Source organism: Pelobates fuscus, chromosome 1, assembly GCF_036172605.1.
Source record: "Pelobates fuscus isolate aPelFus1 chromosome 1, aPelFus1.pri, whole genome shotgun sequence".
NCBI lineage: Eukaryota > Metazoa > Chordata > Amphibia > Anura > Pelobatidae > Pelobates > Pelobates fuscus.
The window spans coordinates 196692162-196717953 of NC_086317.1; the positions used below are offsets into that span (position 1 = coordinate 196692162).

General features: G+C 44.4%; 2 protein-coding genes across 4 annotated transcripts in view; one reads left to right on the forward strand and one right to left on the reverse strand.

The window, feature by feature from the left end:
- The first annotated feature begins 538 nt into the window (after positions 1-538).
- FAM110D (family with sequence similarity 110 member D) lies at positions 539-3975 on the forward strand. Of its 2 annotated transcripts, none has more exons than XM_063444436.1 (2): positions 539-723; positions 2700-3975. In XM_063444436.1, the coding sequence occupies exon 2, from the start codon at positions 2798-2800 to the stop codon at positions 3860-3862; it is 1065 nt and encodes a 354-aa protein (XP_063300506.1). In that variant the 5' UTR covers positions 539-723; positions 2700-2797; the 3' UTR covers positions 3863-3975. The 2 variants fall into 2 exon arrangements, with proteins under 2 accessions (XP_063300506.1, XP_063300507.1); XM_063444437.1 differs by lacking the exon at positions 539-723 and adding an exon at positions 1361-1411.
- Positions 3976-5157: 1182 nt separating this feature from the next.
- Positions 5158-25792, reverse strand: part of C1H1orf232 (chromosome 1 C1orf232 homolog) — a 134235-nt gene continuing 113600 nt past the window's right edge. For both annotated transcript variants that reach the window (XM_063453228.1, XM_063453227.1), the window contains exons 3-4: positions 5613-5722; positions 5158-5528 (exon numbers count right to left, since the gene is read on the reverse strand). In XM_063453228.1, coding sequence (XP_063309298.1) covers positions 5300-5528; positions 5613-5722 — 339 coding nt within the window. In that variant the 3' untranslated portion in view covers positions 5158-5299. The remainder of the gene's footprint in view (positions 5529-5612; positions 5723-25792) is intronic.

The window sequence follows — 25792 nt, forward strand, 5'->3', positions numbered from 1 at the left end:
ATATTAACTTGTTCACTGCAGCTAAGACATTTGTCATCTCTGTGCCACACAGAAGCACATACCCTGTCATATTAGTACTTTAGCCAAAGATGAGATCTCATTTAGTGGTTTTATGTGTGTGGTTAGCCTGTCCGTATGTAGAGAAAATCTTCTGGTTCCAACTCTCTTTGTAGATACACTAAATAAGTCTCTCTTGTAAACAACTGGCTTTAATATAGCGTATAACTACCAAGGAACTAAATGCTGGGGTGGGAGCAAAACTGGTTGAATGTGAAGTAGTTTAGGTTAGTGTTAAATATCAGACTGAGGAATGCCTAATTAAAATGAAGACTTTCTATAAATAACAGGATGAGGGAAGTTAATTTAGAGAGCAGAGGGCAAACTCATACTAAGGAGATGTAGGGGTTAAATAGAGAGCAAAGGGCAAGCTCATAATGAGGAGGTAGATTCCATCTGGAGAGGGAGGAGATTTCCTTGTGTGACATGTACACACAGTTACATAGTTCCAAGTAGACACTGTGACATTATCACGCTGACTTTCACACCCTTCTCTAAGACATCAAGAACTTTGCCCCTTTGTCACACAAAGTTACTTTCTTGCTCCTGCACCCATTTTCAACACCCTACTCATTTTCACATTGCGAGTTGGTGCATAGTTTATTTACTGTCTTGTCTAGGTTTTGCTGAATATGCCACTACTTTATCTGGATTTAGCTCTCTGAGGTGAGATTATAAGAATTATTTGATATTGAATGTTTTGTCTTATTTCAGCAACAAGGTAATTCTGCATGCCTCAAATGATTTAGAATAAGTTCCGCTTTATACTTCTAACCCTCATTACAGAGGCCAAGTTATTGTTTTTGACAGTATAGATTCCTGTCTTAGATATATCACCCTCATTTTATTATTGTTACATTTTTGTTTTGAACTATAAATACTCTGGACGTAGCTGATTTATGTACTTACACCCATTTTATTGGGCTGTTCTACTGTCCCAATTCTGGATATGCTGCACTGTCTCTTGACTGCTTTTTTTTACTTTTCAAGACTGTTTATAATTTCTGTTTTTTGAACTAGTTTAGCATCATAATTGCTGATTATATATATATATATATATATATATATATATATGGAAATTACATCTTGATTTAAAGACATACAAGGAAACTAATGAAAGCTAAATGTACCTTTCATGGTTAAATTTTTTAATCTTCTTATTACCATTTGCTCACTAGCAGAATACATTATTATATATTATTCCTGTTCTCCTTTAATGAAATTACACCCCACCCTCCAGATTCCTGGTTATTCATGGTAAGTCTCAGCTGTCAGTATTTTTAGATACCTTGACTGTTGGTCTGCAGAAGACTGTGGTCTCTATAATGGTGTGTGCTTAGTGCTGTAATGATGGGTGAGCTCAGTTTTGTGCGCTTTCTGTATTTTGTGTACAACTTCATAAAAAAAATCGTATTATGCAACAAACATCTAACAAATATATGCCTGATTAGTAATATGCTTAATATATGTCAAAGATGTTTGTTACACAAATGTGGTTGTGAACTAACCTTGGAATTGTGGAGAATTGATGTGAGGATAGTAAATTAGAGGCATTCAGCTAGTTTGGCCTATTTTGTCAATGCCGAGCAATGAACCTAATAACTTCTTTTGTATAACTTGTTTTTATTGGACCTAATCATAGGTGTTTTTGGGGTGCTGAAGCCAAGGATCTCTACTGCTAGTAGATGGGTCAGGAACATGATAGTATTTTGTTTTATTATTTATTATTTTCTTTATTAATAATTATAATTTATTTTACTTAAAGCTACCTTATAGAAAAATAGAGATCACTAATATAAATCCTACAGGTAACTATTTGGAAAGGGGTGCTCAGGACCAAAACACTGCTGCATTTCTCAAATTAGTTAGGTACCATGACGGAACTGAATTAAAATATCTGGCTACACAGCAGTGCTTTTTTTATTGCAATGCTCTCATTGATATGCTAGAAAGCATAAACAGCACATTGTTTGGAGGAGGAGTCATTGGTATGTTGGAAATCATTATAACCGTCACGCTGGAGGAAATTGGAGTCAGGAATTACAGTGGGATATATTATGACATATCTACATCTATCTATTAGTGTAGAGGCTATCAAGTTTGCTTTGGGCTCAAGCCCCAGGTCTTTGAGGAACCTAGCAACACCCCAGGGCCTAATAACTTCTTATGTTTTGTGGATACTCCAAATAGAGGGTAATACTGAAGTTTATTTCTACTAGAGCTAATGGTTCTTTGACCGACAGAAGTCTCCAAAAGTGTTGATGTTGATGTAGTCAGGAAAATAATATGTTTGAATGAGTAAGGGTTAGGAAATATGGAAGATAAAGGTAAAAATAGCTGAGGGCCATTTTGGGAAGAAGACATGTGCTGGTAGGACCAGGTGATAAACAATATCAATACATATTATTTACCTCTAATGTAATTGACTCACCCTTTTTATAACATGTAGACTCCCTCTTAATTTTTCTTTATGCTATATTTTTGTATGATTTTTATTAATGTATTAAACACATATTTTCTTTCCACATTTCTTTCTAATTTACAATTCTTTAAAAACCAAACATCTTTGCTCTTATATCTCCTTATTATGACTATGCAATATTTATAATGGAGGTTGCTGACAATGCATTTCTGTTTTACAGGGCTTGTGTCCCACACTATAGAGAGACTCTGCCATGTCACAACCTCAGTTCACATGGAATGACTTTCTGGTATTGATTATCTCCATTTAAACTTCATAATGATTCCTGTTTCTCCTCCTGTATCTCCACTTCTTCATAAATCCTCAAGAGGGGCCTCAGCTTCTGACCGCTTGGAGGCAGATAAAGCCAAATATGTTAAAACACCACAGGTGATTGAGCGGAGACAAATTCCAGTAATTAATGCAAGCTTTACACCTGCCATGCCACGCAGATCACTGTTAGCAGGCAATAACTGTGAGACACAGGCAGAATACCCCTGTAGCAATACCATGAGTCCTGTTGTACAAAGAAAAAACATTTCACCACCCTATAATAAGGAGGTAAGATCAAATCATTCTCACCAGACAAGTCCCACTCCTAGAAATCCCAGAAGACTAATTCAACCAGACAACAACCTTGTTGGCTGCTATACACACTCCAAAAACCCAAATTTCCTTGTGTGCCACCAGGGCAATGAATCAGTGCAAAATTCCCCAGAGGCCCATCTACAATGTTTGCGTCGTGTTAGTGCTTGGAGACAATATCGACCAGACTCACTCATTATCTACAGGCAGAGACGTGAAGTTTCACTAACTGGCAAAGAGAACACTGACAGTGAACCAGGACTAGTGATTCGACTTCTTCAGGGTACTCCACTTTTAAAGAGAAGCAACTCTCCATCACGTAATCTCACCCAACCCAGACCTCAAGAAATGCCTGTGTCTCCAAGGACACAAAAAATGATAGAGCAGTCCTCTCTGAACAAAGATTCTTGTCTCCTTGACCCTCACACACAACAAGCTACATCAGACAAACAGACTTGTACAACTCCTACTGATTCTGAACACTTTTTTGAGACTTGTGGCCTAGAAGGAAGTCTGCTGGACTTGTTGGAAAACGTATACAAGATGAGTGGAGACACACCATTTGGTAGTCTGGAGTCAATAACAGGTGTTAGTGGAGGGAAGGAGGGGGCATTCAGTGAGGATGTTAAAGAAGAAAAAACACCAGTATCTGTTATTGAGAGGAATGCAAGGGTCATAAAGTGGATCTACAGCTGTCAACAAGCAAGGTCTACTGGGAACCAGAGTGAAAAGCAAAAGCCACGGGAGTCTACAGTGTGAGTGCAATCATTGTACACCAAATTATTAAACACAAGCCATAAGAAGACAAAAATAAAGGACCTAACATTGAGAAATACTTTTGGCTGAAATTAATGTATTGCGTCTGTGAGGAGTACAAGAGGGCCAAGGCTACCAGTTATGAGATAGGAGCTAAATACCAAGTTAAATATATATTTTTTTCTTTTTTGTTTCTTGCTTGCTGTCCTAGATTCCAAGATAAAGTTTTATATTAAATAAGTACTTGCTGCTATGTCTTATATGGTATCAGGCTTATTATACTAATAGACCTTAAAGATGTATTGATCTTTTTTATCCTGCTTAGTACTCTTTACACATTAGATTTTGTTAATGTCAATTTACTTCAATATTTGCGCTCAAAAAAACACATTAGCATGATCCTGCATACGTTCCTCATTGTATACATTGAGTAAGTTGTTAGAGGAAAAACATAAATGGGCAAATGTTTCATTACATTCACCAAAACATATAAATGCTGGCCATGTTACTTCAGTTAATGTTTAAGCATACCTCTGGAAATAATTCCGACGTGGTTTACATTTGTTAGTGAATGCAACTGAAGTCAGTAACCATATGAATTCATGTTTGTCCTCCTTCAATGTTGCACTTATGAAATGTGTGAGCAACTAACAGTTTCTATGGATAAGTGTACATTCATTCTATTTTACTTTTCATAAAAAGTTGGTGAAAAATGTACATTTATCCTAGTAGAATGTTGTAGTTTCTCAGTGTAAGTCAGTGAGACAAATGTCCATCAAGTTAGAAAGGGGAGGATCATGTTTTAAACTGTTGACTCCTCATCAATGTAGCCAATTAATCAATGGAGGAGAATACAAATTATCTGTATGAATTTTATTAAAACACACGTTCACCCCAACTAATGCAATTTTACCAACATTTGCCCATCCTTAATAATAAGATGATGATTTAGCAACTATATAATATCACAGTGTTATTACATAGTGATGTAAAGATTATAAAGTGGGAGTTATAGTTTGGTATAACAATTTGATAACTGACAATGCAGCAGTCACCATTTTTTCAAGGCACCTTGGGTAAAACTGTTAGATTTATTCTCCTTGTTTGCAAGTTGCCAATATCCTGAAAATCTTTTTTTGGGTTCAGTTTCAAATTTGCAAATGTAAATTATTGAGTGATTACCATTTCTGAAAAAATACTGGGCATAAAAATTATATATAGTCATGCGATTCCATGGTGCAGTAAGTTACAGAATTTTTCATATAATCTTGATTTAATATATATATAGTCATGCGATTCCATGGTGCAGTAAGTTACATAACTTTTCATATGGTCTTGATTTATGTAACTCTTTAAGGCCAGGATTGATTAAATTACAGTATGAGTAAGGGATCACGCTACACAACTCCTCATGAGTAGAGTCTTTGTTTATAGGAGTCTCTAATCGCTCTTGCTTCGCAGCTCTGCTATTTTGCTAGTTAGGAAACCCCACCTAAATGGTGTTTCTTCAGTGTGTTGAGCAACATTAGAATCTACTGGTGGCTCTGCCAGAACACCTCTGCTCTGTGTTCGTTCAGTAGAGCTCTGTTGCCATCGTCTAGAGAACACACTCCATAGTGCTGAAGGATTCCTCTCTTGGGGTGTTTCTTGCAGGTTTGGAGATGAAGGCCTGCAAAAAAAATTAATGTGATTTTAGTTTGCCTATTCTCGGTGCACCTTACCCCTCCTCAATATCTACCATGTTATTACTCACTGCTCTTCCTCTTCCTCTGGTCTTGTGTCAGCTCCATGATCTGTTCTATGTTCTTCTTCTTCTTTACCAAACAGGGAAGTAATACTTCTCCAACCCAAAGCACCTTGAACCTGGTTAAAATAACATATTAAACCCATCACACAGCAGCAATCTTTACTATATAATTAGAAAAAATGCACGTGTTAATAAAATGTGTTACAAATTAATATCCCACAAATGGTGACAGGTAAAACATGCAAGCACTTATTACATACATTACAACAACACATCATACTCAAACACCCTGGTAGTAATAACAATGTTGAAATACTATTTGCAGAGCTACTGAGTGTTTAAAAAGGCAAAAATAAATATAACTGCAATTATTGTTATTCACATAAATGCATAGACACACACATGTGTACACTACAGTATACACATATATTATTATTGGTAACCAGCATGCTTTGGTATATATCACCATAGAGCACATTAATATATACTCAATTTTGTACATGTATCCTTATTCATATATGCAAATGTAATACATACTCATACATATTTATGAGATATACAATCAAAATGCCTCTGGCAGATAGGAAGCTTTAGATTTATTTATCAGTATGTATTAAAATAATAAACAATTTATCATCACTAAATACTATACTCATAACTATACAACATATCACAGTGCTGTGTTAGGTATGTTGATGGTGGAACTGCACTCATCCCTTCGCTATGGAATCTCAGGGTGCTGCTGGATCAGTCCCAGTAACAAAGAGACCGCTTATAAAGTATAATTGTAGAAAGTAATCCAGGCACTCCAAATTGTTCCAAACAATAGGCAATTTTTTTATTGGACCCAAGAGCCTCACAACGTTTCGACCCTTCAGGGCCTTTGTCAGTTTTGTGTTAGGTGTCAAATGACATGAATATCTGTGTTAAAGGAGTACACAGAGGGAGCATAAAAAAGGCACAATAATTCTTTAACTGTGCATTTAGATGCACATACAGGTGGTCCTCACTTTATGACCTACCTGTTATACGACGGCTCGCACTTACAACCAGCTCTCTAGTGTGGGGATTCAAGGGAAATCCCCATTTTAAAGAGCTGGTCTATGTTCGGGAAATTTTCACCGAACATAAATTAGAAGGATTCTCTGCCCTGGTGCGTATGTCTACGTTCGGGTAAATAACCCAAACATAGATTAGAGGGATTCCCTGCTCTGCTGTGCTTGTCTATGTTCGGGGAAATTTCCCCAAACATAGACCTGCACTGATGCACATGCTCTGTAACGCATCCTCACTTACTGACCAGTTTGTTTTACAACCGAGTTGTAAGAACGGAACCCAGTCAGTAAGTGAGGAGTGCCTGTACACATTAATCTACATAAACTTTTATATTCACATGTACTTATATTCATGCATTGATATACAAGCGCAGACTCATTTGCAAACACACATGGACACATAAATACACACAGTGAGGGTAAAAAGTTTTAGAACCCCTGCTGATTTTAACGTTTGTCCACTGAAAAACGCATGTAAAAAAAGTTATGAATTGAATGCATGTCAGTAAGTGAAATAAGTATTTGACCCCTTCGACTTAGTACTTGGTGGCAAAACCCTTGTTGGCAATCACAGAGGTCAACCGTTTCCTGTAGTTGGCCACCAGGTTTGCACACATCTCAGGGGGGATTTTGTCCCACTCCTCTTTGCAGATCCTCTCCAAGTCATAAAGGTTTCGAGGCTGACGTTTGGCAACTCGAACCTTCAGCTCCCTCCACAGATTTTCTATGGAATTAAAGTCTGGAGAGTGTCTAGGCCACTCCAGGACCTTAATGTGATTCTTTGGAGCCACTTGTTGCTTTGGCTGTGTCTTTTGGGTCATTGTCATGCTGGAATACCCATCCATGACCCATTTTCAATGTCATAGATGAGGGAAGGAGGTTCTCACCCAAGATTTGACAGTACATGGCCTCGTCCATTTTCCCTTTGGAGCGGTGCAGTTCTCCTGTCCCCTTAGCAGTAAAACACCCCCAAAGCATAATGTTACCACCTCTATGTTTGACAGTGGGGATGGTGTTCTTGGGGTCATAGGCAGCATTCCTACTCCTCCAAACACAGCGAGTTGAGTTGATGCCAAAGAGCTCGATTTTGGTCTTATCTGACCTCACACTTTCACCCAGTTCTCCACTGAATCATTCAGATGTCCATTGGAAAACTTCAGATAGGCCTGTAAATGTGCTTTCTTGAGCAGTGGGACCTTGCGGGTGCTGCAGGATTTCAGTGCTTCACGGCATAGTGTGTTACCAATTGTTTTCTTGGTGACTATGGTCCCAGCTGCCTTGAGATCATTAACATGATCCTCCCATGTAGTTCTTCACCGCTCTCATGATCATTGAAACTCCATGAGGTGAGATCTTGCATGGAGCACCAGACAAAGGGAGACTGACAGTTATTTTGTGTTTCTTCCATTTGCGAATAATTGCACCAACTGTTGTCACGTTCTCACAAAGTTGCTTGGCGATGGTTTTGTAACCTATTCCAGCCTTGTGTAGGTCTACAATTTTGTCCCTGACATCCTTGGACAGCTCTTTGGTCTTGGCATAGTGGAGAGTTTGGAATCTGATTGATTGCTTCTGTGGACAGGTGTCTTTTTTTCTGGTAATGAGCTGAGTTTAAGAGCACTCCCTTTAACCCCTTCCTGACCTCGGACGTGCAGGGTACGTCCGACAAAAAATGTCAGTTAATGACCCCAGACGTACCCTGCACGTCCGCAGCTAAAATGACCCGGGTACTCACGTGGACCGGCAATCTGCAGCGATCCCGGTCCAGGTGGACTGCCCCGAGTGCCCAGCAGTCCCCTGGCTTGCCCATTTCAATTTGACAAATTGGTTTGCTGGGTCTATATTGCCTTTTGAGACAATATGGTAGCCCAGGAATGTGAATTAACCCCATCATGGCATACCATTTGCAAATGTAGACAACCCAGGGTATTCAAAATGGGGTATGTCCAGTCTTTTGTAGTAGCCACTTAGTCACAAACGCTGGCCAAAGTTAGTGTTTTTTATATTTTTTTGCATTTTTTTAAACAAAAACTGCATTTTCACTGACAATATCATTGTTGTGATATGTTTTACTGTTTTAAAACACTCATATTTGTGTTCATTAAAGACTCCCGAGTATAACAGTATCCCCATGTACTGGTTTTATAGTGTTTTTGAAAGTTACAGGGTCAAATATAAGGCTTGCCCATATAATTTTTTTTTAGACGACAAAACACCGCTGGACAATTTAAGATGGCTGCCGCCACATGTTTGAATCTGTTCCAGTTAAAAGTCCAAGGAGCAGAAACAGTACTTTTGAACATGGGTTAGCACAGGGCCCATAGTCCCAGGCTAGGAGGCTGGCAAACAGGCCCCTCCAAAGTGGATTTCGTCACACACCTTCCCTTTCTGGGGGGAGACTAGCCAGGTACCTGACCTTCTGTCGGTCGATGCCCGAGTTAGTCGAGTAACCCACAACAAGCAAGCACTGGACCTGGTGACATCTGTAGCCCATCTCTGTCCTGTATGTCCCCAGTGATCAAGGGGGCATCTGGTCCCTCTGGTCTCCATTGCACTCCCAGGCATGGAGCTGTAGTTACTTGGTGGGCAGAGGCCAACTACTCTCTACCCTGGTGCCAGAGCTTCTGCTGGGGGAACGGGTACATAACTTTGCCATGTAACAAGAGGAAAGTTAGGGCAGGGACCCACAGTGCTCTGCCCTGATGCCAGCTCTTCTGCTGTTAGGGGGCCAGTGGGGTTTTCAGTTTAATTCATTGACCCCAGTACTTGGTTGGGAGTTAGCTGTGGAGGGGAGAAATCGCTTACCCCCTCCTCCTGGTATTCAGGCATGGTGAGTTGGGGCTCTGGACCGATCGTCCAGCATCCCTGTAGCTCTGGTGCAGAGACCGCGGTCCCATCTGCACCATTGGGGTCAGGCGTGCTGTCCCCCTGTAGTTGGGGAGGGAGACCGACTGTCTCCACTCCCGATGTTGCACACTGCCGCTGGGAAGGTCAGACAGATTGTCTCCTCTCCCTGTAGGATACACTGCCGTTGGGGAGAGGGACCGGTTGTCTCCTCTCCCTGTGAGGTAAACTTCCGCTGTGGGGAAGGACGACCCCTTCGGCTCCCTGGGATGCACACTGCTGCTGGGGAGAGAGACCAGGTGTCTCCTCTCCCTGTAGGATACACTGCCGTTGGGGAGAGAGACCGGTTGTCTCCTCTCCCTGTGAGATGCACTGTTGCTGGGGAGAGAGACCGGTTGTCTCCTCTCCCTGTAAGATACACTGTTGCTGGGGAGAGAGACCGGTTGTCTCCTCTCCCTGTAGGATGCACTGCCGCTGGAGAGAGAGACCGATCGTCTCCACTCCCAATAACTTGTATGACCGCTGGGGAGAGAGACCAGTTGTCTCCTCACCCTGTGAGTTGCACTGCTGCTGGGCAGTTGTCTCCTCTCCCTAATAGGTAAGCTGCTGCTGGGGAGTCAGACCGATTGTCCCGACTCCTGGTAACCCTGGCTGGTGCTTAACAGCCTGCTGCTGGGACGAGGGACCGACAATCTCCTCTCCCTGTAATAATGTCTGCTGCTGGGGAGAGAGACCGGTTGTCTCCCCTCCCTGTAAGGTAAGCTGCCTTTGGGGAGTCGGACCGACTGTCTCGACTCCTGGTAACGCTGCTTGGTGCTTAACCGCCTGCTGCTGCTGGGATGAGGGACCGACAATCTCCTCTCCCTGGAACTCACCCTGCCGCTGAGGAGAGAGACCGGTTATCTCCGTCCTTCCTTCCTGTTTGCATCCCTGTAGTCCGCGGCTACCTCCTCCTCCTTGTCATGGAACGCTGTCTGAAAACTAGCCAATTCCATACTGCTGTAGCCAGGGGCGCTGTACGGATACTAGCGTTGCCCTCAATTAGAGTTCATACGATACCAGTGTCTCTGAGCTGCTTCTCCTCGCACTAGGACGCCATCCCACCGTTGCCACCACTATAACGGATCACTTGGCACCCCGACTGGGTTCCTCCATTTGACGGGTGCTCCTAGTGCTTCCCGAGGGCTCCAAGCACTCCACTAAACACCATAACCACCGCAGCAGCTTGGTTGGGGTCTCGCCGTCTTCCACCCACTCTGGACCCAAGACCAGGTTCCAGCTTCCAGTAAGTAGACCTCTCTTGTAATCCAGAGAGCAGGAACAGGGACAGCTCTTACAAGTGCTAGTGATTATACTCTGGGGAGTAGAGTGATTATAGCAATCCCCAGAGTGTAGGTAGGTCTCCAATCTCCAAGACTTCATGAAGGGTAGAACAAGTCTGAGGCTTTATTGGTACAAGTTTGCTTATGTATAATTCCTCAGGCCAGAGGCACACCACCTGGACCTGATGGAACACAGGCACACAAAGGACACAAACCAATCAGAACAATACAACAATGTCCGACACTCCCACTTACAGCACACAATCCCTCCCCTCTGCCTGTGATACAATTAACAAAGACAATGTGCTCACTCAATAAACTCTTAACAGAAAAAACAAACCCCAAAAAGTACCCCAAAAACATATCCAAAAATCAACTCTTATTTTTGCCCCACCGTTCACATGGTCCCATGCCCAAAACAGTTCCATACACTCGACGACAAAACACCGCTGGCAATTTAAGATGGTCGCCGCCACATGTTTGAATCTGTTCCAGTTAAAAGTCCAAGGGGCAGAAATAGTACTTTTGAACATGGGTTATCACAGGGCCCATAGTCCCAGGGTAGGAGGCTGGCAAACAGGTCCCTCCAGAAACCAGTGGCGAAGTGGATTTCATCACACATGGGTTGTCTACTTTAAAAAAATATATGGTTTGATGGGGGTAAATTACATTGGCCAGCTTCAAAAATGTCCCAAATAGGACAATAGGGTGCATGATGACCAGTTGTGAAAATGCCAAGTTGGAAAACTGAAATGCGCACCCTCCAAATAAGGTCTTTTAGGCTCCAGAGAACCTGACACACCTAAAATGTGTGGTATCCCTGTACTGAGTAGACGTTGCTGAACACATATTGTGGTGTTCTTTGGCAGTTAAGTTCTCAGTACATGTATTCTTAAACTGCTACGTGTGTCAAAAAAAAAATCACCAATTATTATTTAATTTTTTTTATTTGGCATAGATTTCTAAACTCAGGACAAAATTTAGAAACTATTTAGCACGGGTGTTTTTGGCGGTTGTAGATGCGTAATAGATTTTGGGGGTCAAAGTTAGAAAAAGTTTTTTGTTTTTTTTTTCCATCATATTTTATAATGTTTTATATAGTAAATGATATGATATCATGAAAATAATTATATCTTTAGAAAGACCAACTCAATGGCAAGAAAAACTGTATATAATATATGTGGGTACAGTAAATGAGTAAGAGAAAAATTACAGCTAAACACAAATACCGCAGAAATGTAAAAATAGCCCTGGTCCCAAACGGTAAGAAAATTGAATAGCGGTCTGGTTACTAAAAAGTTGAGTTCTTCTAATCTCCGCTGTACAAAAGACACCTGGGAATCTTGCTGATTGATAGGGGATCAAATACGTATTTCACTCATTGACATGCAAATCAATTTACAACTTTTTTGACATGCGTTTGTCTGGATTTCTTTTTGTTATTCTGTCTCTCACTGTTAAAATACACCTACCGTTAAAATTATAGGCTGATCATTTCTTTGTCAGTGGACAAACTTTCAAAATCAGCAGGGGATCAAATACATTTTCCCCTCACTGTACAGACATTCATATGCATACAAAGACATTCATAAGGACACACTGATTAATAAACACATTCATGCAGAGCCAGATTAAGAGCCCAGTGGGCCTGGTGCTGACAATTATGATGGGCCTAATTACAGAATCTTATCGACCAAAAACACTAAAACACTCCCAAGCATCATGTATCTGATGGAGATGGTGCTAGAGGGAAAGAAAACAACAGCTATAAGAAAACACATACCCTATGCTAATCTCTCTTTAATTTATGTTTTGATTTTTCAAGTAAATTCATAACTCTTACAGCAGTGTCCAGTGAAGCAGGAAGTCAATGGACGTGGTAAAAGGGTGTGCCACTAACGCAAATCACATAACCTGTCAAAAGGGGTGAACATTCCCAAAAAGGGGGCATGTTTGGCCAAAGGATTTGAAGGCCAGCCTGGCATAAATGTCTCAGTGTCCCCTAGTCTCCCAGTGCCCCCATGACTTTGTATCCCCATGTGTTGATTACCCCAGGTCTCACAGTGTCCATATGTATCACAGTGTCTCAGTACCCCATGTCTCCCAGTGTCCCCTATTCTCCCAGTGTCACCATGTCGTGCCCCCAGGTATAACAGTGTCCCTATGTATCACAGTGTCTCAATGCCCCATGTCTCCCAGTGTTCTCTTGTGTCTCCATGTCTCCCAGTGTCCCCCAGTATTCCCATGACTCTCAGTGTCCCCTAGTGTCTATGTCTTCATGTCTCCCAGTGTCCCCTAGTGTCTGTGTCCACATGTCTCATAGGGTCCCCATGTCACTAGGACACTAGAAACTCTGAGACATGGGGACCCTGTGAGGCATGGGGACACTGTGACAGGGGACATTGGGAGACCTGGGGACACTGAGAAATGGGGACATTGAGACACATGGGAACATTGGAAGACATGGGGCACTGAGACACTGAGACACTTGGGGACACTGAGACACCAGGGACACTGGGAGACTAGGGGACACTGGCTGGGACACTGAAAGACTAGGGGACACTGGGGGACACTTGAAGACATGTGGACACTGAGACACCAGGGACAGTGGCTGGGAGACATGTGGACATTGAGACACTTGGGGCACCTGAGAAACATGGGGACACTGCGAGACATGGGGACAGTGAGACACTAGGGACACTGGGAGACATGGGGACACTGGGAAACATGGGGACACAGACACTGAGAGACATGGGGAACCTGAGACACTTGGGGACACTGAGACACTGGGTACACTGGCTGGGGCACAATGGGACACTGAGAAACTATGGGACACTTGAAGACATGGGGCACTGAGACACCAGGAACAATGAGACACTAGGGTATACAGGTATAAGTTTCCCTGTTTACTTTTTTCCCAGCTACCTCCTGCTGTGTACTATTGCCTAAGTAGTGATAACATCATATCTCAACTCCAGCAACAATACATGGCATGCAAGGGACCTGAGAAAACAGTGCACAGTGATCCCTTGGTGTTTGCTCTAGCAGGCGAGTGATGCACTGTGCAAATCCCTGTTGCCTGTCACCTATGGCAGACCACCCCTTCACCCCCACTTTAGTATGCCACTGTCTTGATCCACCCACTCTTTTGGCAGATTAACCCCTTAAGGACACATGACATGTGTGACATGTCATGATTCCCTTTTATTCCAGAAGTTTGGTCCTTAAGGGGTTAAAGGGACACTATATTCACCAAAACAACTTTGGCTTAATGAAGCTTTTTTTGTGTATAGATCTTGCCTTTGAAATCTCACTGCTCAATTGTCTACTATTTAGGCATTAAATCACTTTTTGTCTTGGTCTATGCAGCCCTAGCCATAACTCCTCTGTCTGTGATTGACACTGCCTGCATGAAAAAAAGATGATTTCATTTTCAATTAGGTATTAACTTACTTTAAAAGTTTTATCGCCTGCTCTGTAAATTTAACTTTAATCATGCATAGGAGGCTCCTGCATGGTCTAGAAGGCCTGATATGTAAAATTCGAAATTAAACAGACTGTGCAATAAAGGAAACATTAGATCTGATGTTACGAGTTTAGGAAGGCTGTGCATGTTACACGCAGGGAGTTGTGACTGGAGCTGCATAAACAAAGTGATCTAACTACTAAATGGCAGAGAATTGAGCAGTGAAACAGCAGGCATCATCTATACACCAAAACTGCTTCATCAAAGTTGTCTGGGGACTGTAGTGCCCCGTTTTAGGAATAATTAATTATTCATTCATGACTTTATATAATAATCAAGTTTCTAAACTGATATAATATGCAGTTATTAGAATTGTCATTAGCATGTCACAATCCAAGGTAGGTTCTCTGAAAACAGGGATCCACAAGAGGAGTCGCGGTCCTCCTCCCCACCATCTTGGGTAGGCTCCTGCTGTAACTGAGCCTTACCACATGCGGCTTTATCGCCCAAGAAGTTAGCTTTCTCTAAATTATTGGTGTTGTGTTTTTATGACAAGAGGTTTGTGGAGAGAAATCGCTGCAGGTTAATCTGAAATTGCTATCTGAGGGCTATATAGAAGTGGAGCTAGCAGGTCAAGTGGGTATATGCTTCAAAGTCAAAGCCACGCCCCCAATAGGCATTTTTAATACAAAAAAGTAGAAGGAACAGTCCACATTTTGAGCCCAATTGTACTTCTTTTCTAGGAGCTCCATATTGTTGCTGTGTCTGAATATATTAAAGACTTCCACAGCCATATAACATACAGTACTGTATATTTAAAGTCCAACATGTGTTTAAAAATCAGCTTATATAAATAAGATACATTGATCTTGTTCTAAATCTGATCAGCCACAACATTAAAACCACCTTCCTAATTTCCTGTAGGTCCCCCTCGTGCTGTCAAAACAGCTCTGATGCATTGAGGCATTGATTCCATAAGACCTCTAAATAAGTCCTGTGATATCTGCCACCAAGACATTAGCAGCATATAATTTAAGTCCTGCAATTTGTGAAGTGGAGCCTCTATGGATTGGATTTGTTGTTCCAGCACATCCCATAGATGCTCAATTCAATTGAGATCTGAAGAATTTGGAGGCCAAGGCAACACCTTGAACTCTTTGTCATGTTTCTCAAACCATTTCTGAACAATTTTTGCAGTGTGGCAGGGTGCATTATCCTGCTGGAAGAGGCCACAACCATTAGGAAATACCATTGCTATGAAGGGGTGTATGTGGTCTGTGTGACAAAATGCCTTTTGTCACTGGATTGTTAGGTGACAAGCTGCCCTTTGCCCCGGCTGTTGGAGAAGCCTGATTGCCAGCCTCCTTCCTCATGACTATGGCCCTGGGGTGTAGTGCCATTTAAAAAGACTATTTGGGGCTTATTGGCTTCTTAGAGCTTGTTCCTGCTCTCTGGAATTCTGAGAGGTCGATCTACTGGAAGCTGGAGCCTGGTCTTGGGTTTCTGCCCATTTATAGGTTTCTGCCCATTTGAATCCATGGGAAGGTGTGTGTCTTCCCCTCCCCCGTTTCCTGTCTATTGTTCTCCAGTAGGGCGTTGTCCCAGGCACTGCCAAACCAGTTGGAACTGACTGCTTTTGTCCCTTCTTGGTTTCTCAACAGCCCTTGCTATGCTTTACACCATGACAAATTTACTCTGTTCATGGGATCTGAGCGCTGTTCACCTAGATTGGGCGCTCAGTTCTGAGCTACCTGGGGATAGGTTAAATGTGGGGGTTCTGTGTAATATAATAAGAATTATGTATTTTTATGTACTTTTACGTATTTTTGCTGTTAGTGTAAAATGTAGATATTTTCTGAACCTGGAGATAATTGAGTTTACTGCAGTGCCTTAAGCCAATTATCTCCAGGATGGAGAGGAGGGACTTCATTGTGTGTGTGGGAGTGTTATTATGTTAATTAGTGTTCCCATTGGTTTGTGTCCCTTTTGTCACAGTTTACCACCAGGTCCAGGGGGTGTGCCTCTGGCCTGAAAACTTGTATAAAAGGAGTAATAAATGCTCATTGGAGTCAGATCATCTTGTACCTTCATGAAGTTTCGGCTCATGTTTGGTGCTTGTTCTGCTATTTTTCGTGAGAGATTGAAAATGCACTGCAGTACCGGCGCCGGCCTGTAGGTGGCTGTGTGTATGGAGAGAGACAGAGATAGGAAGCTACATCTTATCCCTGCTTCTCTCTGCTGAATGAAACCGCAGGGGAGCAGCACATGCAGCCAGCAGAGACAGCCTACAGATCAGGTAAGTGAGGGATGGGGGGCAGCCTACAGATCGGGTAAGTGAGGAATGGGTGGGCAGTCTACAGATCAGGTAAGTGAGGGATGGGGGGCAGCCTACAGATCAGGTAAGTGAGGCATGGGGGGGAAGCCTACAGATCAGGTAAATGAGGCATGGGGGGCAGCCTATAGATCAGGGAAGTGAGGCATGGGGGCAGCTACAGATCAGGTCTATAGGCTGCCCCCCATGCCTCACTTCCCTGATCTATAGGCTATCCCTCCCCATGCCTCATTTACCTTATCTGTAGGCTGCCCCCATGCCCCCCATGCCTCACTTCCCTGATTTATCCCCACAAACACTGCCCCCCATGCACACACTGCCCCACAAGCACTGTCCCCATACACACACTACACACAGGCATGGGGGGCAGCCTATAGATCAGGGAAGTGAGGCATGGGGGGCAGCCTATAGATCAGGAGAGTGAGGCATGGGGGGGCATGGGGGCAGCCTACAGATCAGGTAAATGAGGAATGTGGGGGGCAGCCTTTAGATCAGGGAAGTGAGGCATGGGGGCAGCCTATAGATCAGGAAGGTGAGGCATGGGGGGCAGCCTATAGATCAGGGAAGTGAGGCATGGGGGCAGCCTATAGATCAGGGAATTGAGGCATGAGGGGCAGCCTATAGATCAGGGAAGTGAGGCATGGGGGACAGCCTATAGATCAGGGAAGTGAGGCATGGGGGACAGCCTATAGATCAGGGAAGTGAGGCATGGGGAGCAGCCTATAGATAAGGGAAGTGAGGCATGGGGGCAGCCTATAGATCAGGGAAGTGAGGCATGGGGGGCAGCCTATAGATCAGGGAAGTGAGGCATGAGGGATAGCCTATAGATCAGGGGAGTGAGGCATGGGGGGCAGCCTATAGATCAGGGAAGTGAGGCATGGAGGGCATGGGGCAGCCTACAGATCAGGTAAATGAGGCATGGGAGGGAGGGATAGCCTATAGATCAGGGAAGTGAGGCATGGGGGACAGCCTATAGATCAGGGAAGTGAGGCATGGGGGGCAGCCTATAGATCAGGGAAGTGAGGAATGTGGGGGCAGCCTATAGATCAGGGAATTGGGGCATTGGGGCAGCCTATAGATCAGGAAGGTGAGGCATGGTGGGCAGCCTATAGATCAGGGAAGTGAGGCATGGGGGGCAGCCTATAGATCAGGGAAGTGAGGCATGGGGCAGCCTATAGATCAGGGAAGTGAGGCATGGGGTCAGCCTATAGATCCCCACAAACACTACCCCCCATGCACACACTGCCCCACAAACACTGTCCCCATACACACACTACACACAGGCATGGGGGGCAGCCTATAGATCAGGGAAGTGAGGCATGGGGGGCAGCCTATAGATCAGGGAAGTGAGGAATGTGGGGGGCAGCCTTTAGATCAGGGAAGTGAGGCATGGGGGCAGCCTATAGATCAGGAAGGTGAGGCATGGAGGGCAGCCTATAGATCAGGGAAGTGAGGCATGGGGGCAGCCTATAGATCAGGGAATTGAGGCATGATGGGCAGCCTATAGATCAGGGAAGTGAGGCATGGGGGACAGCCTATAGATCAGGGAAGTGAGAGAGGAGGGAGGGAAGAGACAACCTGTACATTAGGGAAGTGAGAGATGGGGGTGCAGCCTGTAGATTAGGTAAGTGAGAGATGGGGGGATCCACTTACAGATTAGGTAAGTGAGGAATGGGGGGAGACAGCCTATAGATCAGGTAAGTGAGGGATGGGTCGGAGGCACCTTATAGATCAGGTAATTGAGGGATGGGGAGACAGCCTACAGGAAGGGTCAGCAAGGAGCAGGAAGATAAAGTAAAAGCAGAAAGGAGAAGGAACAGAAATAAGCAGGAAGGGACATCAAGGAGCAGATAGTGGAAACACGGAGCTGGAAAGGACAGCAAGGAGCACAAAAGGTAAAGTAGGAGAAGGAGCACAAAGGAACAGAAATGAGCAGGAAGGGACTGCAAGGAAGAAGGAAGGGTCAGTAAGAAGCAGGAAGGTAAAGCAGCACAAAGGTAAAGTAGAAGGAGCAGGAAGGGTCAACAAAGAGCTGAAAAGAGCAGCAAGGAGCAGGAAGGGACAGAAGGAGCACAAAGGTAATGTAGGAGAAGGAGCAGAAAGGAGAAGGAACAGAAATTAGCAGGAAGGGACATCAAGGAGCAGAAAGGGTAAGCAATGAGCTGGAAGGGGCAGAAGGAGCACTAACATAAAGTAGGAGAAGGAGCAGAAATTAGCGGGAAGGGGCAGCAAGGAGCAGGAAGGGTCTGCAAGGAGAAGGAAGGATCTGCAAAGAGCAGAAAGAGACAGAAGGAGCACAAAGGTAAAGGAGCAGAAATAATCAGAAGGAGCACAAAGTTAAAGTAGGAGAAGGAGCAGAAAAAGGTAGCAAGGAGCAGGAAGGGTCTGCAAGGAGCAGGAAAGGGCAGCAAGGAGAACAAGGGTAAAGTAGGAGAAGGAGCAGAAAGGGATCAGAAAGAGAAAGGAGCAGAAGGGCACAAAAAAAGCAGAAAGTAGCAGAAAGGTAAAGGAGCAGAAGGAGCCAGGGAGGAGAGAAGACAGTGGCAGAAGAAAAAGAAGACTGTGTCAAATGAAGGAGAAGAAAAGGAGATTGGAGCAGGAAGTACAAGTGAAGTGAACCCTCCACTTTATTCTGGACACCACATCATAAAGCTTTGGTACCTGGGCCTGGCATGGACACTTTGGACCTTCTCATCTCCCAAGGTAAAAAAAAATATCAGTGTTAATGTGTTCACTTTTATTTACTGAGTGTCAGGAAGAACAGAGTGTCGTTGGGTAGGGGTGTCGCTAATTGGCTAGAGCAGTCAGCTGGCACTCTAAGCCAATCACTAGCTCCTCATTCATAAAAAAGAAAAAAAAATTATGAACCGGGAACTAGTGATTGGCTTAGAGCGTCAACTAACCACTCTAGCCAATCAGCCCATGCCTGACATCAATCTGCACTTCCTGACACTCCGTTTCAGAAGCTGAATACCACTGAGCGACCTGGAGATCTGGAGCTGGAGGAAGCATTTGGGGTTAAACCATTTGAGAGCGGTTTAACCCCTTAAAGGAAAGAGACCACCAAGTGGCTTCCTGGCATCATAGCATTTTCATTTAGATTAAGTTGTTGCGGTGACCAGAATGTTCTTTTAATTTGCTTAAAGGAACACTATAGTGTCAAGAATACAAACATGAATTCCTGCCACTATAGTTGTGAAAACGCTATTCACCCTGGCTTTATGTGATAATGACTATGCCACTTCCCTTTCATGACACTGTCAAAAAGGGACCAAGCATAGATGTCATTACAATTATGCTCCACCCCCCCCCCCCCCCCCGGAAAAATTCCTGCGGGCGCCCATGGCTGTTTCTCCTAAATCAGTCTGTTCTTTCTCTTTCTCAGAACTTATTTGTTATATGTACATGATGTTCTTTCCTATGTCTTATCTATACTCCTTTCACCCTTTCACTCTGTTACAAATCGCTATTTGTAACTGGCCCTTTAAATGGAAAATTGCCCTGCTTCCCTGGATTGTGGAGAAGCCTATTTGCCAGCCTCCTTCCTTATGACTATGGCCCTGTGTGAGCGGTGATACCCCAGATAGCTATGCCATGGAGCCTATTCATATAATGAAAGGGAAAGACTTTAGCTCCATGGCAATTGAACTGTGTGAATAGGATCTGCGCGCTATTCGGTAGTTTTGTGCGCTCAGATCCCAACTATCTGGGGATATGTGAAATGTCTGTGTGTTATGTGTAAAAGGTGACTTTCTGTATTTTAAAGTGTTTTATGTCTTTTTGCAACCATGTGGTTAATGGAGTCTGCCTCTAACCCTGGATAATTGGATTACTTTTCCCATTGTCTCCAGGATAGAGGGCCCTGTAAAACCTGCTTGAACCAGTTTGCCATGCGGCCAGCCAGGCCCCAAAAGATACTTTTGATAACTTTTGAACCCCTGGTCTGATTCATTCCATTTTTTAATATGTTGTTCCCCTGAATGGATTGATTGTGGATATGTATTTTTATGTGAATGTGATGTATGGTTTTAACGTTACAGAGTATGTGTGGAAACTGTATTTTTACTGTATGTAATAATTATGTTAACTGCTTATCTGAGGGGAGGGGATGTGTGTGTTGTACTGTTACTTGATTGGTTATTTTATGCCTCCCCCTGGGTGTGTCCTGTATGTGCACAACCATAATAAAAACCAGGCTGGGTGTGCCAGCACCTCAGACCTCTGCTGACCCTCTAACTTGCAGCCTTGACTCATGTTTGTAGGGGACAGCTATAATCACTACAGGGATTGCTATGCTCTTCATACTCCCTTAGCTACTGAGCTCTTGTAAGAGCTCTTGTTCCTGATCCTGCTTCGCTCGACAGAAGGAAGAGGCTCACCTACTGGAGCCTGGTCGTAGGTCCAGGGCGCAGAGCAGACGGCGAGATACCAGCCCAGCGGTTCGTAGAGTCTGCAGTGCTTATAGTGGCTACGCAGTAGTTATGGTGTCTACGGTGCTGATGATCCTTTGGTGAGCGCTAGGAGCATCCTTTTCTACGGTCCAACTTCCAGCCAGCCTGGAGGCAACCGTAGCACACTCCCTTCCTACTAATGTCCTATGAGTAATTGCACGTAAGCACTTACTTTTTAATGTATAAAAACACATACTGAAAAATAAACGACGGAGGTTTATTTTGATTACCAACAGGTGTCTGGTGTCTAATTCACAATTCTCCAAGTGCACTTGAAATAACAATTTGGGCTCCTTTGAATATACCAAAGATCACATTGGATCTATATCCTAACCAATAGAGGGGATAAAAGGAAGGAAAATAAAAATAAAATCTCTATATTTATATACTACATATCTTCAGTATACAGTATATAAATATAGATCTTTTACTGCTCCTCTTTTTTTTCCTCTATTGGTCACTCATTCTGTTGGTTCTTGATCTGTGAACCAAATGACAGGAATATTTACATTATGCATATGTTTTGCAGTACACTGATTGGCCCATTCGCATTTTGTTTCATCAAAATAGTTTTTCCAAAGCGATTGCATTGATGAAATTTGTCCTAAAATTCCCATGACAAGTCTCTAGAGAAATGAGACTTGCCTGTCAGAGTGTTTTAACAAGGCAACCAATCAGAGCGCAAAGAATGAGAATTTTTCACATGTGATGCAATAGCGTACATAGCATGGAAAAGATCTCATAAAGGGTTTCTCCACAGAGAGATCAGCATTTGGCAAGCCCTCATTGGGCAAAGATGGATTCATTTTATTGTGTCACATTTTTAAATGAATTAACTATTATTTTTTTGTTTGTTAATTGGTTGGGAGGCCACTACTTGGGGCGAGTAGGCATCACTGGTGGATCCAGGGGGGGGGCAACGGGGCAATTGCCCCCCCCCCCCCCGAGATTCTCCCCTGCCGGCTAGTGCAGGGCTGGCATTGTCCAAGTGCCAGCCCTGCAATGTGCCTGCGGACTGGGGAGGGAGATCAGTGATCACAGATCTCCCTCCCCGGTCTGCAGGCATTGTGCTGGCAGCCGGCAGGGGAGGGAGAGGGAGAGGGAGGAGAGAGGACCCGTGAGCTCTTACCTGCAGCTCCTCCAGGTCCTCCTCTCGTGAGCACGGAGCGTTGCCGCGGTTACCACAACAACGCTCCAAATCTCGCGAGAGTGAACTCTATCCCTGGAGCGCGGGCTAGAGTTCACTCCTACCACTGGAACCAGCAATGAATCCCACTGGGACCACCAGGGAATGAAATATGTCCCCCTCCTCCCAGTAAAGGTAAGAAGGGAGGGGGGACATAAAGTATATATTTATTTTAATTAATTTAAAAAAAGCCTCCCTACCCTCCTTCCCCCCCCATACACACACTACACACATTGCCCCCCATACACACACTACACACACTGCCCCCCATACACACACTACACACACTGCCCCACAAACACTGCCCCCCATACACACACTACACACACTGCCCCACAAACACTGCCCCCCATATACACACTGCCCCCCCCCCATACACACACTGCACCACAAACACTGGCCCCCATACACACACTGCCCCACAAACACTGCCCCCCATACACACACTGCTCCATAAACACTGCCCCCATACACACACTGCCCCCCATACACACACTGCCACACAAACACTGCCACACTGCCCACTAAACACTACACACACTGCCCCACAAACACTGCCCCCATACACACACTACACACACTGCCCCACAAACACTGTCCACCCATACACACACTACACACACTGCCCCACAAACACTGCCCCCAGACACACACTGCCCAATAAACACTGCCCCCCATACACACACTGCCCCCCCATACACACACTGCCCCACAAACACTGCCCCCTCATACACACACTGCCCCACAAACACTGTCCCCATACACACACTACACACACTGCCCCACAAACACTGCCCCCATACACACACTACACACACTGCCCCACAAACTCTGCCCCCATACACACACTACACACACTGCCCCACAAACACTGCCCACCCATACACACACTACACACACTGCCCCACAAACACGGCCCCCATACACACACTACACACACTGCCCAACAAACACTGCCCCCTTACACACACTAGACACACTGCCCCACAAACACTGCCCCCATACACACACTACACACACTGCCCCACATACACACACTACACACACTGCCCCCCATACACACACTACACACACTGCCCCACAAACACTGCCCCCCATACACACACTACACACACTGCCCCACAAACACTGCCCCCCATATACACACTGCCCCCCCATACACACACTGCACCACAAACACTGCCCCCCATACACACACTGCCCCACAAACACTGCCCCCATACACACACTGCTCCACAAACACTGCCCCCATACACACACTGCCCCCCATACACACACTGCCCCACAAACACTGCCCCCCATACACACACTGCCCCCCATACACACACTGCCCCACAAACACTGCCCCCATACACACACTGCCCCACAAACACTGCCCCCATACACACACTACACACACTGCCCCACAAACACTGTCCACCCATACACACACTACACACACTGCCCCACAAACACTGCCCCCATACACACACTGCCCAATAAACACTGCCCCCCATACACACACTGCCCCCCATACACACACTGCCCCACAAACACTGCCCCCTCATACACACACTGCCCCACAAACACTGTCCCCATACACACACTACACACACTGCCCCACAAACACTGCCCCCATACACACACTACACACACTGCCCCACAAACACTGCCCCCATACACACACTGCCCAATAAACACTGCCCCCCATACACACACTGCCCCCCATACACACACTGCCCCACAAACACTGCCCCCTCATACACACACTGCCCCACAAACACTGTCCCCCTACACACACTACACACACTGCCCCACAAACACTGCCCACCCATACACACACTACACACACTGCCCCACAAACACGGCCCCCATACACACACTACACACACTGCCCAACAAACACTGCCCCCTTACACACACTAGACACACTGCCCCACAAACACTGCCCCATACACACACTACACACACTGCCCCACAAACACTGCCCCCATACATACACACACTACACACACTGCCCCACAAACACTGCCCCAAACACACACACACTGCCACCCTCACATACACACTGCACCGCTCACACACACACACACACACAAACACTGCCCCACACATACACTGCCCCCTAACACACACACTGCAACCCTGACATACACTGCCGCCCTCACGCACTCGCGCGCGCACACTTCACCACTCACACACACACACTGCACCGCTCACACACACTTCACCCCTAACATATACCACTGCTCCTATGCCCTATATCCCAGCAGACCCCAGGTAAGTTGTCAAACTGTTCTTAAACGGTTTGACTACTTACTCTGGGATGGGATCCTGGCACTACTGGCGCCATAACTACTACATTGAGCTGGCTCTGGATCAATGAATGATAATTTGGTAATGTGCATCCTGCCACATGCATTTGACTCAAAATTTTAGTGATATTGGTGCTTTGTGAACCGTTCAAACCATATTATTTGTATAGGGTTCATATGCTTAAGCACTGCTTTTAATAAGGACAATGAATGCATTCGGGACACTAAATGCATTGCTGCAGATTCACGCAAGCCAAATTCTGTAGTCAGCCATTGTAGTCAGAATTTGGTAATTTTTACTGGATTTTGTCCATTCGGATAAAATCTGGTGTTTAATGAATGACCATGTGTATTTCTCTGAAATAGAAACAGAATGAATGGTCCACCGTGAAATGTTTCAGCTGTTCTAAGGTTTTTGAAGCTTGAAAAAGGCTTTGACAAGCTAAAACGTTACCCAATGGTGAGGAATGAAAGTACCTACATTCACCCTTGAGTGCCTGGTGCCTCTAGCAGATGCAGACCACTTTATGGTTTTAAACTAAGAAACAAACATTTACTGGCTTTCATTAAATAAGTAAGAGCACTACCCCCAGTACGTTCCTACTCATTCAATGAAGCCTGTCGGTAGAACTGGCTGGAGGTGCAGACCATGTGTACCCCTACTGGACGACCAGGAATTATGCCCTCTCCTTGAAGAACGTTAAACAGAAATGGGGGGAAAAAATTTTTTTTTTAATGATATTAATTAAATAATACACTTTTTTGCAAAAACTGAATTTACAATAGGCCAGTACAGTAACAATATTGGTGGATTCCCAGTGTGGTTCACATCAACATTCACTGACAATGTGACCCAGATGAAGCAGGAGCATTGGAGAATTATCTAGTTATTATCTAGACCTGGGAGCTGTAAGCCTGGGCACTAGTGGTCCTGGTGTTTAGTTGCTGGAGTTGGGACCTTTGTAGGTAGAGTGGCCTGGACAGCTTGAATGTCAACCACAAATATTGAGCTCATTCCTCATTTTAACATACATTGATAAAGGGTTCCTGGGGACCCATAACATATTTATTATAGTAAGCTGTTAGATTTTACTTCCATTTCGGCTCTACAAAAGAAATCAGCACATTAAAGGATTAGTGTAGTGAATGTTGTGCATCTATAGCCAGGTTTAATGGACAGCTAGGACTTGGGTATAGGTATACCATAACATTCAAACCCTGTGGAAACAGTTGAGA